Source organism: Bombina bombina, chromosome 2 (genome assembly GCF_027579735.1).
Source record: "Bombina bombina isolate aBomBom1 chromosome 2, aBomBom1.pri, whole genome shotgun sequence".
NCBI classification, from domain to species: domain Eukaryota; kingdom Metazoa; phylum Chordata; class Amphibia; order Anura; family Bombinatoridae; genus Bombina; species Bombina bombina.
The window spans coordinates 184,942,294-184,956,749 of NC_069500.1; the positions used below are offsets into that span (position 1 = coordinate 184,942,294).

The 14,456-nt window shown below is 39.4% G+C and overlaps 1 protein-coding gene across 1 annotated transcript in view; it reads right to left on the reverse strand.

Annotated features, from left to right (window-relative positions):
• PDE8B (phosphodiesterase 8B) overlaps positions 1–14,456 on the reverse strand; it is a 493,644-nt gene that overhangs the window by 106,401 nt on the left and 372,787 nt on the right. The window contains exon 11 of the mRNA XM_053701380.1: positions 3,019–3,070. Coding sequence (XP_053557355.1) covers positions 3,019–3,070 — 52 coding nt within the window. The remainder of the gene's footprint in view (positions 1–3,018; positions 3,071–14,456) is intronic.

The window sequence follows — 14,456 nt, forward strand, 5'->3', positions numbered from 1 at the left end:
ATGTTAGGGTGTTAGGTGCAGACAACTCCTTTAGGAATCAATGGGATGTCGGGCAGCAGCGAACATGAACTTTCGCTAGGGTCAGACTCCCATTGATTCCTATAGGATCCGCCACCTCCAGGGTGGTGGATTGAAAATCAGGTACGCTGGGCCGGAAAAGTGCAGAGCGTACCTGCAAGTTTTTTGATAACTAGCAAAAGTAGTCAGATTGTGCCGAACTTGCGTTCGAAACATCTGGAGTGACGTAAGAATCGATCTGTGTTCGACTGAGTCCGGCGGATCATATGTTACGTCACCAAATTCTACTTTTGCCGGTGTGTAGGGCTTGATAACTAAGGCGAATCAGCATCGCCACAAATACGCTGCGGAATTCCAGCGTATTTGCAGTTGACGGCTTGATAACTAGAGGCCAAGGTCCGTTCCAGCATTCAAATCTAATTTCTCTGCGGCTGACTGCTTGTAGATTGAACGCTTGATCTTATCTAAGCGAGGTTTCTCGGAGTCGGTCATAGATACCTTGATTCAGGCTCGAAAGCCTTTCACCAGGAAAATTTATCATAAGATATGGCGTAAATATCCTTTATTGGTGCGAATCCAAAGGCTACTCATGGAGTAAGATCAGGATTCCTAGGATTTTGTCCTTTCTCCAAGAAGGATTGGAGAAGGGGCTATCAGCTAGTTCCTTAAAGGGACAGATATCTGCTTTATCAATTCTACTGCACAAACATCTGGCAGATGTTCCAGACGTTCAGTCGTTCTGTCAGGCTTTAGTTAGAATCAAGCCTGTGTTTAAACCTGTTGCTCCGCCATGGAGTTTGAATTTAGTTCTTAATGTTCTTCAAGGGGTTCCGTTTGAACCTTTGCATGCCATAGATATTAAGCTTCTATCTTGGAAAGTTTTGTTTTTAGTTGCTATCTCTTCGGCTCAAAGAGTTTCTGAACTATCTGCCTTGCAATGCGACTCGCCTTATCTTGTTTTCCATGCTGATAAGGTGGTTTTGCGTACTAAACCTAGATTCCTTCCTAAGGTTGTTACTAATAAGAATTTTAATCAGGAAGTTGTTGTTCCTTCTCTGTGTCCTAATCCTTCCTCCAAGAAGGAGCGTCTGTTGCACAACTTGGACGTGGTTCGTGCTTTAAAGTTTTACTTGCAAGCGACCAGAGATTTTCGTCAAACATCTTCTTTGTTTGTTGTCTATTCTGGGAAACATAGAGGTCAAAAGTTACGGCTACCTCTCTTGCCTTTTGGCTGAAAAGCATCATCTGTTTGGCATATGAGACTGCTGGACAGCAGCCTCCTGAAAGAATTACAGCTCACTCTACTAGGGCTTCCACATGGGCTTTTAAGAATGATGCTTCTGTTGAACAGATTTGTAAGGCTGCGACTTGGTCTTTGCTTCATACCTTTTCCAAATTTTACAAATTTGATACCTTTGCTTCTTCGGAGGCTATTTTTGGGAGAAAAGTTCTTCAAGCAGTGGTGCCTTCTGTTTAACCATCTGTCTTGTCCCTCCCGTTCATCCGTGTCCTGTAGCTTTGGTATTGTATCCCACAAGTAAAGGATGAATCCGTGGACTCGTCTTACCTTTATAGAAGAAAACTAAATTTATGCTTACCTGATAAATTGATTTCTTCTATGGTAAGACGAGTCCACGGCCCGCCCTGTCATTTTAAGACAGATTATATTTTTTTTTTATTTAAACTCAGTCACCTCTGCACCTTGTAGTTTCTCCTTTTTCTTCCTTTACCTTCGGTCAAATGACTGGTGGGTGGAGCTAGGGGAGGAGCTATATAGACAGCTCTGCTGTGGTGCTCTTTGCCACTTCATGTAGGGAAGGATAATATCCCACAAGTAAAGGATGAATCCGTGGACTCGTCTTACCATAGAAGAAATAAATTTATCAGGTAAGCATAAATTTAGTTTTTATTAAATGAATGCTAATGTATAAGAATTGAACCCCAGAGGAGTGGCCACACAAACATTTTTTTTAAAAATTCAGAAATTTGGTGCAAAATTTACTAAAATTTGAGTATGACTTACTAAATTGTGCACACAATTCACTGACACTCTCCATTGTAATGTTTCTTATACAAAAGCAAATGAATCAATAATACCAATGAGGGTATGAATAGTGGTCTATAAATACATACACTTTCTCAAGCACACATATGTGTAATAATTTAGAAATACTAGCAATAGCCTCAGTGGCTACTTTAGGATACTGCATCCCCCCCTAATGATTGACATGTACACTGTGTCCCTGTAAGCCCACTAATGAAAAGCAGTAACAGAGTTGTGGGGAGGTATCACTTGGTAAGTGTCTGTCTCATGTTAAGCATCCAGAATGACTTGTACAGAGCTCCACTCTGCCCCTCAGGATTATGGAGCCCGGTGTGGCCATAAATCATGTGCACAATTTATAAAATAAAAATATTGTGTGGCCACTCTGGGGCTCCATATGAGCATAAATACACTACCATGATGCTTCCAAGCAGGATATGGCCAATCATTAGCAGCTACATAAGTATGCCATTTCTGGCTGCCATATAGTTACTGTCCTGCACAGGAGCAAAATGCACTGCAACTCCTAAACTAAATTTTAATTGAGTCTTTAATCCCATTGCAGATGTTACACACATAGTTATAAACAAACATTTATTTTCTAATAACATAACATGCTATTATCACCATAGAATCTGCCTTCAATAAAAATATAACTTCTCCACCTCAGAGGTAGCTGATTTAAACATTCTATACTCATTGGTCCAGGATGATTGACAAGCCCTGCTCTTATGCAGTGGAACTACATGAGAAATTGCTTGTGCAATCTTAAATTCCAACAACGGATGCTGCCTGTAAAACGTGAAATTATCTTTAATGTGATATACACAAACAAATTATACCTGTACATGCTTCCGTTTACAAAAAGCTAATAGCTGTCAATTTTTTGACCCCCGAGCAGTAATACTGACATTTTCTTTTCCGAATATGCACACAAAAAAATGTTAGTGGTTAACCTGTTAGTGCGTTGTCTCCAGAATATTTCTCTTCTCGATTTATCTTGTAGATCTAAAAACACAGTTAAGAAATAAATGTGAAGGACTTATAATGTATAATATAATATTGATAATTACAGATTACAGATTACACATACATTCAAATAAATAATAAAAGTTCATTAACCTTTTTTTCTTATTGAAAAGTCCTACAAATAAGGCACTGAGAGTGGTGTAAATATTTATATAATGATTTATTAGATCCAAATCATAAATATTAACAGGTAGAAGTTTATTACTCGGAAATAATTTCTTATTGTGGTTGAAAAAATGCCCTAAATTCTGAACTGTAACTTGTAAGTGACATATATATTTTGTATTTATTACATTATTTATCACTGCAGATTTGTCAAAATATTTTACAGAGATTCCACTGCCATTTTCTATTGTGTATAAACTATTTTTCTCACATTTTGATGTATTAATACCATTAGAAATTTACCAAAGGAAATGGTTTTCATTACACTTCTATCATTAAATGAATATCTAAAAACTATTAAAGGGAAATAAAAGTGCAAAAAAATGCTTTTATGTGTCAGAATTTTATTTTATTGCACTATTATTTATATATAACTGTGTGTTTAACCCCTGCAAAGAGGTTAAACACAGAGTTAAATTCAGCTCCAGAGCAGCAATTCACTACTTGGACCTAAACATATCTGATGAGACGATGACAAGATATATATGTGTGTAGCCACCAATCACCAGCTAGCCCCCAGTAGTGTGTTGCTGCTGCTGGGGATATGTACATATGCTTTTTAACAAAAGATTCAAAGAGAATAAAATAAATGGCATAATATAAGTGAATTTAGGTGTCTTGAAATAAAGTCTGAATAACTGATATTTAATTTTTTATTTATCAAAGGCTTTCGTCAGCCTTTGAGCCCCTATGGCTGCAGGTTCTCACAAGAGAACCTGCACGCCGTATTTAACAAAGAGCGCTCATGTGCAATGCTGAATTCCGCTAGAGGCCTCAGCTGTCCGCCTCAGCTTGATAAATCGCCCCTATGTCTTGCTATTAGAAATGCATCATTTAAAGTGTAGTATATGTGAAACCTCTGTGTTCCTCTTTATATGTTCCATTTAATAATTTAGGCCTCATAAAATGTGGTCAAATACCAATTCTGCTATGAACATAGCTAAATATCAGCATTTCTGTGTACTTAGCTTAATGTGTTATGCCAACCAAAAAAGTAAAATGAACCTATATTTTTTTAAAAGTCCAAGAAACTGTACTACATCTTAAAGCTAAACAAGAAACTGTACTGCATCTTAAAGCTAAACAAGAAACTGTACTACATCTTAAAGCTAAACAAGAAACTGTACTGCATCTTAAAGCTAAACAATAAACTGTACTGCATCTTAAAGCTAAACAGGAAACTGTACTACATCTTAAAGCTAAACAAGAAACTGTACTGCATCTTAAAGCTAAACAAGAAACTGTACTACATCTTAAAGCTAAACAAGAAACTGTACTACATCTTAAAGCTAAACAAGAAACTGTACTGCATCTTAAAGCTAATCAAGAAACTGTACTACATCTTAAAGCTAAACAAGAAACTGTACTGCATCCTAAAGCTAAACAAAAAACTGTACTACATCTTAAAGCTAAACAAGAAACTGTACTGCATCTTAAAGCTAAACAATAAACTGTACTGCATCTTAAAGCTAAACAAGAAACTGTACTGCATCTTAAAGCCGAACATGAAACATATAAAATCTTGAGCTATGGAAAAAAAATGTCTAGAAATGAAGTGAAAGCTATTTCTAACAACATTATGAGATTAGGTTTATGGCTTATATTCATAGAAGCTCATGAGGTTGTTGGAGGGCTTCTCTGTAACATCTATAGTTATGTGAGGTGATGTTTTGCAAATAAATTGAGAGCCGATTGCAAAGTGAAAAATAATCGTTACAACCACGACTTCAGGAACACCCTGGAAAATGGTTAATGTAAATAACTGTAAGTGTAAAGTATGTCAGTTCTGTAATGAAAAGTGTTCTTGCTGGATAGAACAAAAGATATAAAGCTCTCTGCTCTGGCGAGATTATCTAAGAGGCCTCATTAGTAATTGGAGGTCCCTCAAACAATTATATGAAGGCAAATTTTACCTATAGAGATGTTTATCTAGCTATGACGGCCTCTGCATGTGAAGGAGAGACACCCACATTACAATATAATGCTCAAAAAAGCCCCCTAAGAGTCTGTGTGATTTCCCTCTACACCAGCGAGTTTTTGATCATCAAAAGCTGACCATGGACATTCTGGGACTTTTTTGTTTTTTTCTATTATCTCCCTTTTTTCTTGTTTTTTTTTTTCCGTATGTTAAGAGGGCTGTTTTTTGTATGTGTTTTGTTTGAAATTTTTGGTGCAGTATCCTTCACAGTGGAACTAATTCTTTGCACCAAGAGATAAAGGAGAGTCATCCCAGCTAGAGGATTTTTAAAGAGGTTGAAACAACCCTCTATGAATCCCACAACTGTCAAGCTGTTGCAGTGTATTTTCTTCTGCAAGCTATTAATTTTACAAGTATTAATGAATCTAGGTCTATGTATTCATACATCTTTCATGTTTCTCAAGTTTCATAGAAAACAGAGAGCCATAGGGTTAATATAAAACTGCACTTGTTTGGCATCAGTTGATTTCTAATGTTTGGAGAGTAACTGATTATTTACCCCACCATATTTTTTCTTAGTTATATGATATATTTTTAGTGACATAAAACAGTGTGCCAATTTACAAGTGGAGAGCTGATGAATGCTCCCACTCGAGCATTAACTGCGCTAGAAGTAAGCTTTTTGAGCATATTCTCGTGTGAAATGTGGGTGGAGTTTGGCTATTGATTAATAATGGCTGTAAAAAGGATATTAATTTGTTTTAAAAATGTTGACATGGCTGATACATCATTTTACAGCAACACAACATAAATGTCTTGTAATTACAAGCAGGTAGATTACGAGTTGTGCGTTCGTGTTTTAACGCTGAAAAAATTGTAATTTCAGCGTTAAAACAGCAAGGCAGCCATTAAGAGTCTTGTCGATATAGCTGTACCACAAGCCTTTTAGCCTGCAACGTCAGTCCCGCACTCGTAAAAATGACGTTTTTGCGTGTGATTTCCATAGCGCAGCCATTACGAGTTTTGCGGTGAGGCTAAAAAGCTTGTGTTACACCCTATAACGACAAGATCCATACCCACCATCTGAGAGCAGTAGTTATGAGTTTTACTCAACAAAACTGTTACATAAAACTCATAACTAAAGTGTTACAAAGTACGCCAACACCCTTAAACTACCTATTAACCCCTAAACCGAGGCCCTCCCACATCGCAAATACTATATTAAAGTTATTAACCCCTAAACTGCCGCTCCCAACATTGCTGCCACTAATAAAATGTATTAACCCCTATTCCGCCGCTCCCCGACATTGTCACCAGTATAGTAAAGTTATTAACTCCTAAACCGCCCCCCTCCCGCATCGCAAACACTATTAAAATATTATTAACCCCTAATCTGCCGTCCGCCCACATTGCCCCCACTATACTAAAGTTATTAACCCCTATTCCGCTGCCACTATAATAAACCTATTAACCGCTAAACCGCAAGACCCCCACAATGAAATATACTAAATTAAACTATTAACCCCTAAACCGAAAGCTTCCCCATATCACAATAAACTCTTTTAAACTAGTAACCCCTAAACCTAACACCCCCCTTACTTTATATTAAAATTACAATTTCCCTATCTTAAATTAAATTAAAACTTACCTGTCAAATTAAAAAAACTAAGTTTAAACTAATAATTAAACTATTATAACTATTAAACTAAAATTAAACTAACTACCAATTAAAGAAAACTAAAATACACATTAAAAAAATCCTAACACTACTATAAAAATTACAAAGTATCTAATTGCAAAAAATAAAAAATACTAAATTACAAAAAATAAAAAACACTAAATTGCGAAATTATCAAAAATAAAAAAGAATTATACTTAATCTAATAGCCCTATAAAAATAAAAAATCCCACCCAAAATAAAAAAAACCCCTAGCCTACAATAAACTACCAATAGCCCTAAAAAGGGCCTTTTGTAGGGCATTGCCCTAAGTTAAACAGTTCTTTTACCTGTAAAAAAATACAAAGAGCCCCCAACAGTAAAACCCAACACTCAACCAACCCCCAAAATAAAAAACCTAACTCTAACAAAAACCTAAGCTACCCATTGCCCTGAAAAGGGCATTTGTATGGGCATTGCCCTTTAAAAGGCATTTAGCTCTTTTGCATTGCCCTGAAAACATAATTTATGCTTACCTGATAAATTCCTTTCTTCTGTTGTGTGATCAGTCCACGGGTCATCATTACTTCTGGGATATAACTCCTCCCCAACAGGAAATGCAAGAGGATTCACCCAGCAGAGCTGCATATAGCTCCTCCCCTCTACGTCAGTCCCAGTCATTCGACCAAGAATCAACGAGAAAGGAGTAACCAAGGGTGAAGTGGTGACTGGAGTATAATTTAAAAGATATTTACCTGCCTTAAAACAGGGCGGGCCGTGGACTGATCACACAACAGAAGAAAGGAATTTATCAGGTAAGCATAAATTATGTTTTCTTCTGTTATGTGTGATCAGTCCACGGGTCATCATTACTTCTGGGATACCAATACCAAAGCAAAAGTACACGGATGACGGGAGGGATAGGCAGGCTCATTATACAGAAGGAACCACTGCCTGAAGAACCTTTCTCCCAAAAATAGCCTCCGAAGAAGCAAAAGTGTCAAATTTGTAAAATTTGGAAAAAGTATGAAGCGAAGACCAAGTTGCAGCCTTGCAAATCTGTTCAACAGAGGCCTCATTCTTAAAGGCCCAAGTGGAAGCCACAGCTCTAGTGGAGTGAGCTGTAATTCTTTCAGGAGGCTGCTGTCCAGCAGTCTCATAGGCTAAACGTATTATGCTACGAAGCCAAAAAGAGAGAGAGGTAGCAGAAGCTTTTTGACCTCTCCTCTGTCCAGAATAAACGACAAACAGGGAAGAAGTTTGGCGAAAATCTTTAGTTGCCTGCAAGTAGAACTTGAGGGCACGAACTACATCCAGATTGTGTAGAAGACGTTCCTTCTTTGAAGAAGGATTTGGACACAAGGATGGAACAACAATCTCTTGATTGATATTCCTGTTAGTGACTACCTTAGGTAAGAACCCAGGTTTAGTACGCAGAACTACCTTGTCTGAGGGAAAAATCAGATAAGGAGAATCACAATGTAAGGCTGATAACTCAGAGACTCTTCGAGCCGAGGAAATAGCCATTAAAAACAGAACTTTCCAAGATAACAATTTTATATCAATGGAATGAAGGGGTTCAAACGGAACACCCTGTAAAACGTTAAGAACTAAGTTTAAACTCCATGGCGGAGCAACAGCTTTAAACACAGGCTTGATCCTAGCTAAAGCCTGACAAAAGGCCTGGACGTCTGGATTTTCTGACAGACGCCTGTGTAACAAGATGGACAGAGCTGAAATCTGTCCCTTTAATGAACTAGCTGATAAACCCTTTTCTAAACCTTCTTGTAGAAAGGACAATATCCTAGCGATCCTAACCTTACTCCAGGAGTAACCTTTGGATTCGCACCAGTATAGGTATTTACGCCATATTTTATGGTAAATCCTTCTGGTAACAGGCTTCCTAGCCTGTATCAGGGTATCAATAACCGACTCAGAAAAACCACGTTTTGATAAAATCAAGCGTTCAATTTCCAAGCAGTCAGCTTCAGAGAAGTTAGATTTTGATGTTTGAATGGACCCTGTATCAGAAGGTCCTGTCTTAGAGGTAGAGACCAAGGCGGACAGGATGACATGTCCACTAGATCTGCATACCAAGTCCTGCGTGGCCATGCAGGCGCTATTAGAATCACTGATGCTCTCTCCTGTTTGATTTTGGCAATCAATCGAGGAAGCAGCGGGAAGGGTGGAAACACATAAGCCATCCCGAAGTTCCAAGGTGCTGTCAAAGCATCTATCAGAACCGCTCCCGGATCCCTGGATCTGGACCCGTAGAGAGGAAGCTTGGCGTTCTGGCGAGACGCCATGAGATCTATCTCTGGTTTGCCCCAACGTCGAAGTATTTGGGCAAAGACCTCCGGATGAAGTTCCCACTCCCCCGGATGAAAAGTCTGGCGACTCAAGAAATCCGCCTCCCAGTTCTCCACTCCCGGGATGTGGATTGCTGACAGGTGGCAAGAGTGAGACTCTGCCCAGCGAATTATCTTTGATACTTCCATCATTGCTAGGGAGCTTCTTGTCCCTCCCTGATGGTTGATGTAAGCTACAGTCGTGATGTTGTCCGACTGAAACCTGATGAACCCCCGAGTTGTTAATTGGGGCCAAGCCAGAAGGGCATTGAGAACTGCTCTCAATTCCAGGATGTTTATTGGAAGGAGACTCTCCTCCTGATTCCATAGTCCCTGAGCCTTCAGAGAATTCCAGACAGCGCCCCAACCTAGTAGGCTGGCGTCTGTTGTTACAATTGTCCAGTCTGGCCTGCTGAATGGCATCCCCCTGGACAGGTGTGGCCGATAAAGCCACCATAGAAGAGAATTTCTGGTCTCTTGATTCAGATTCAGAGTAGGGGACAAATCTGAGTAATCCCCATTCCACTGACTTAGCATGCACAATTGCAGCGGTCTGAGGTGTAGGCGTGCAAAAGGTACTATGTCCATTGCCGCTACCATTAAGCCGATCACCTCCATGCATTGAGCTACTGACGGGTGTTGAATGGAATGAAGGACACGGCATGCATTTTGAAGCTTTGTTAACCTGTCTTCTGTCAGGTAAATCTTCATTTCTACAGAATCTATAAGAGTCCCCAAGAATGGAACTCTTGTGAGAGGAAAAAGAGAACTCTTCTTTTCGTTCACTTTCCATCCATGCGACCTTAGAAATGCCAGAACTAACTCTGTATGAGACTTGGCAGTTTGAAAGCTTGAAGCTTGTATTAGAATGTCGTCTAGGTACGGAGCTACCGAAATCCCTCGCGGTCTTAGTACCGCCAGAAGGGCACCCAGAACCTTTGTGAAGATTCTTGGAGCCGTAGCCAATCCGAATGGAAGAGCTACAAACTGGTAGTGCCTGTCTAAGAAGGCAAACCTTAGATACCGGTGATGATCTTTGTGAATCGGTATGTGAAGGTAAGCATCTTTTAAATCCACTGTGGTCATGTACTGACCCTTTTGGATCATGGGTAAGATTGTCCGAATAGTTTCCATTTTGAACGATGGAACTCTTAGGAATTTGTTTAGAATCTTTAAATCTAAGATTGGCCTGAAAGTTCCCTCTTTTTTGGGAACCACAAACAGGTTTGAGTAGAACCCTTGTCCTTGTTCCGACCGCGGAACCGGATGGATCACTCCCATTAATAACAGATCTTGTACACAGCGTAGAAACGCTTCTTTCTTTATCTGGTTTGTTGACAACCTTGACAGATGAAATCTCCCTCTTGGGGGAGATAATTTGAAGTCTAGAAGGTATCCCTGAGATATGATCTCTAGCGCCCAGGGATCCTGAACATCTCTTGCCCAGGCCTGGGCGAAGAGAGAAAGTCTGCCCCCCACTAGATCCGGTCCCGGATCGGGGGCTCTCGGTTCATGCTGTCTTTGGGGCAGCAGCAGGTTTCCTGGCCTGCTTGCTCTTGTTCCAGGACTGGTTAGGCTTCCAGCCTTGCCTGTAACGAGCAACAGCTCCCTCCTGTTTTGGTGCAGTGGAGGTTGATGCTGCTCCTGTTTTGAAATTCCGAAAGGGACGAAAATTAGACTGTCTAGCCTTAGCTTTGGCTTTGTCTTGAGGTAGGGCGTGGCCCTTACCTCCTGTAATGTCAGCGATAATTTCTTTCAAACCGGGCCCAAATAAAGACTGCCCCTTGAAAGGTATATTAAGTAATTTGGACTTAGAAGTAACATCAGCTGACCAGGATTTTAGCCACAGCGCCCTACGTGCCTGTATGGCGAATCCTGAGTTCTTAGCCGTAAGTTTGGTTAAATGTACTACGGCCTCCGAAATGAATGAATTAGCTAGTTTAAGGACTCTAAGCCTGTCCGTAATGTCGTCTAGCGTAGATGAACTAAGGTTCTCTTCCAGAGACTCAATCCAAAATGCTGCCGCAGCCGTAATCGGCGCGATACATGCAAGGGGTTGCAATATAAAACCTTGTTGAACAAACATTTTCTTAAGGTAACCCTCTAATTTTTTATCCATTGGATCTGAAAAAGCACAGCTATCCTCCACCGGGATAGTGGTACGCTTAGCTAAAGTAGAAACTGCTCCCTCCACCTTAGGGACCGTTTGCCATAAGTCCCGAGTGGTGGTGTCTATTGGAAACATCTTTCTAAATATTGGAGGGGGTGAGAACGGCACACCGGGTCTATCCCACTCCTTAGTAACAATTTCAGTTAGTCTCTTAGGTATAGGAAAAACGTCAGTACTCGCCGGTACCGCAAAGTATTTATCCAACCTACACAGTTTCTCTGGAATTGCAACGGTGTTACAATCATTGAGAGCTGCTAAGACCTCCCCTAGTAATACACGGAGGTTCTCCAATTTAAATTTAAAATTTGAAATATCTGAATCCAATCTGTTTGGATCAGAACCGTCACCTACAGAATGAAGCTCTCCGTCCTCATGCTCTGCAAGCTGTGACGCAGTATCAGACATGGCCCTAGTATTGTCAGCGCACTCTGTTCTCACCCCAGAGTGATCACGCTTGCCTCTTAGTTCTGGTAATTTAGACAAAACTTCAGTCATAACAGTAGCCATATCTTGTAATGTTATCTGTAATGGCCGCCCAGATGTACTAGGCGCCATAATATCACGCACCTCCCGGGCGGGAGATGCAGGTACTGCCGCGTGAGGCGAGTTAGTCGGCATAACTCTCCCCTCGCTGTTTGGTGAAATTTGTTCAAATTGTACAGATTGACTTTTATTTAAAGTAGCATCAATACAGTTAGTACATAAATTTCTATTGGGCTCCACCTTGGCATTGGAACAAATGACACAGATATCTTCCTCTGAGTCAGACATGTTTAACACACTAGCAATAAACTTGCAACTTGGTTATAATCTTTTTTAGCAAAAACGTACTGTGCCTCAAAGAGGTACTAAACGATTAAATGACAGTTGAAATAATGAACTGAAAAACAGTTATAGCATCAAACTTTAAAACAACACAACTTTTAGCAAAGGTTTGTTCCCATTAGAAAAATAACAATAATTAAATTTGACATAAAAATTACAGAGCAACGTTTTTATTCACAGTCAATATAAAATTCTCACAGCTCTGCTGAGAGAATCTACCTCCCTCCAAAGAAGTTTGAAGACCCCTGAGATCTGTCAGAGATGAACCGGATCATGCAGGAAATATAAGAGTAACTGACTGGAATTTTTTGATGCGTAGCAAAGAGCGCCAAAAACGGCCCCTCCCCCTCACACACAGCAGTGAAGAGAAACGAAACTGTCACAATTAAAACCAAACAACTGCCAAGTGGAAAATAATGCCCAAATATTTATTCACTCAGTACCTCAGAAATGTAAACGATTCTACATTCCAGCAAAAACGTTTAACATGATAAATACTTATTAAAAGGATTAGTGACTTTTAACAGAGTAGTTCCGGTGAAATACCATCCCCAGAATACTGAAGTGTATACATACATGTCATTATAACGGTATGGCAGGATTTTCTCATCAATTCCATTCAGAAAATAAAAACTGCTACATACCTCAATGCAGATTCATCTGCCCGCTGTCCCCTGATCTGAAGCTTTTACCTCCCTCAGATGGCCGAGAACAGCAATATGATCTTAACTACTCCGGTTAAAATCATAGTAAAAAACTCTGGTAGATTCTTCCTCAAACTCTGCCAGAGAAGTAATAACACGCTCCGGTGCTATTGTAAAATAACAAACTTTTGATTGAAGTCATAAAAACTAAGTATAATCACCATAGTCCTCTCACACATCCTATCTAGTCGTTGGGTGCAAGAGAATGACTGGGACTGACGTAGAGGGGAGGAGCTATATGCAGCTCTGCTGGGTGAATCCTCTTGCATTTCCTGTTGGGGAGGAGTTATATCCCAGAAGTAATGATGACCCGTGGACTGATCACACATAACAGAAGAAAAGGGCATTTAGCTCTTTTAAGAAAATCCCAAACCCTAAACTAAAAAAAACAAACACCCAAAAAAGTTTAAAAAATCCTAAGACTAACCCCCGACGATCCACTTACAGTTTCTGAAGTCCGGACATCCAGGCGGCGAGAAGTCTTCATCCAGGCGGCGTCTTCTATCTTCATACCGGCGGCGCGGAGCGGGTCTATCCTAAAGACATCCGGCACGGAGAATTTTTTTCATACGGTTGCCGCCGTACATTGAATCTTCAATGCAAGGGAGCTACTGAAATTCTATTGACTGATTTGAACAGCCAATAGAATTTCAGAAGCTCTCATCCTATTGGCTGTTTTGAACAGTCAATAGGATTTCAGTAGCTTTACAAAATTGTTAGTTAAAGGAACTAAACAAAAAAGATACTATATAAGCACTCAAAAAACAGACCCCTGAATAATCAGAATAGATTGAGAAACACACAATATTGTTACTGTCATATAACAATCAATTCCATGTGTTTATATGGATTCCATTTTAGAGAGCTACTAATAACGCATGTGGCAAGTTATAATATTTGTGATGACTTACTGAGACAAATCACCATCACTGAACACCTGAGTTTATACAAGTAATAGAAACAAGTAATAACTACACTCTATATAAATTGCTGTTCCATCATACTTACAATCACCTTTTAACATTCATTCGTACATGGAATTGATTGTTATATGACAGTAACAATATTGATCACATTATTTATGTGTTTAACATTAATGTCAATGCAGTAGTTGAACCTCTATTAGCACGTGATCACACAAGTAGTTGGATAGCGTTATTATTCTGGACTCACGAATCTCAACAATACAGAGCCAGATAGTTCAGTAATCCTACCTATTTGATTCTAACCTCATGAGGCTATAGTCAGACTTATTCAGTTTTTTAACTGGAATATTCTGCCAGCATTTTAGTTTTAAAAATTCCCAGTTTTTAAATAATTCTAATAAAGATTTAAATTTTAACTTGTGTGTTTCTCATTCTATTCTGATTATTCAGGGGTCTGTTTTTTGAGTGCTTATATAGTATATTTTTTGTTTAGTTCCTTTAACTAACAATTTTTTAAATTTGCATTTTCGATACATAGCACCACACCACAAATTACCTAATTAATTTGGGGCCAATAACACTACAAGGAACGGTAATAGACCCTTTATCTTACTTTAAAACAGTAGTGCCATCATCCCAACTTCTAGTAAAG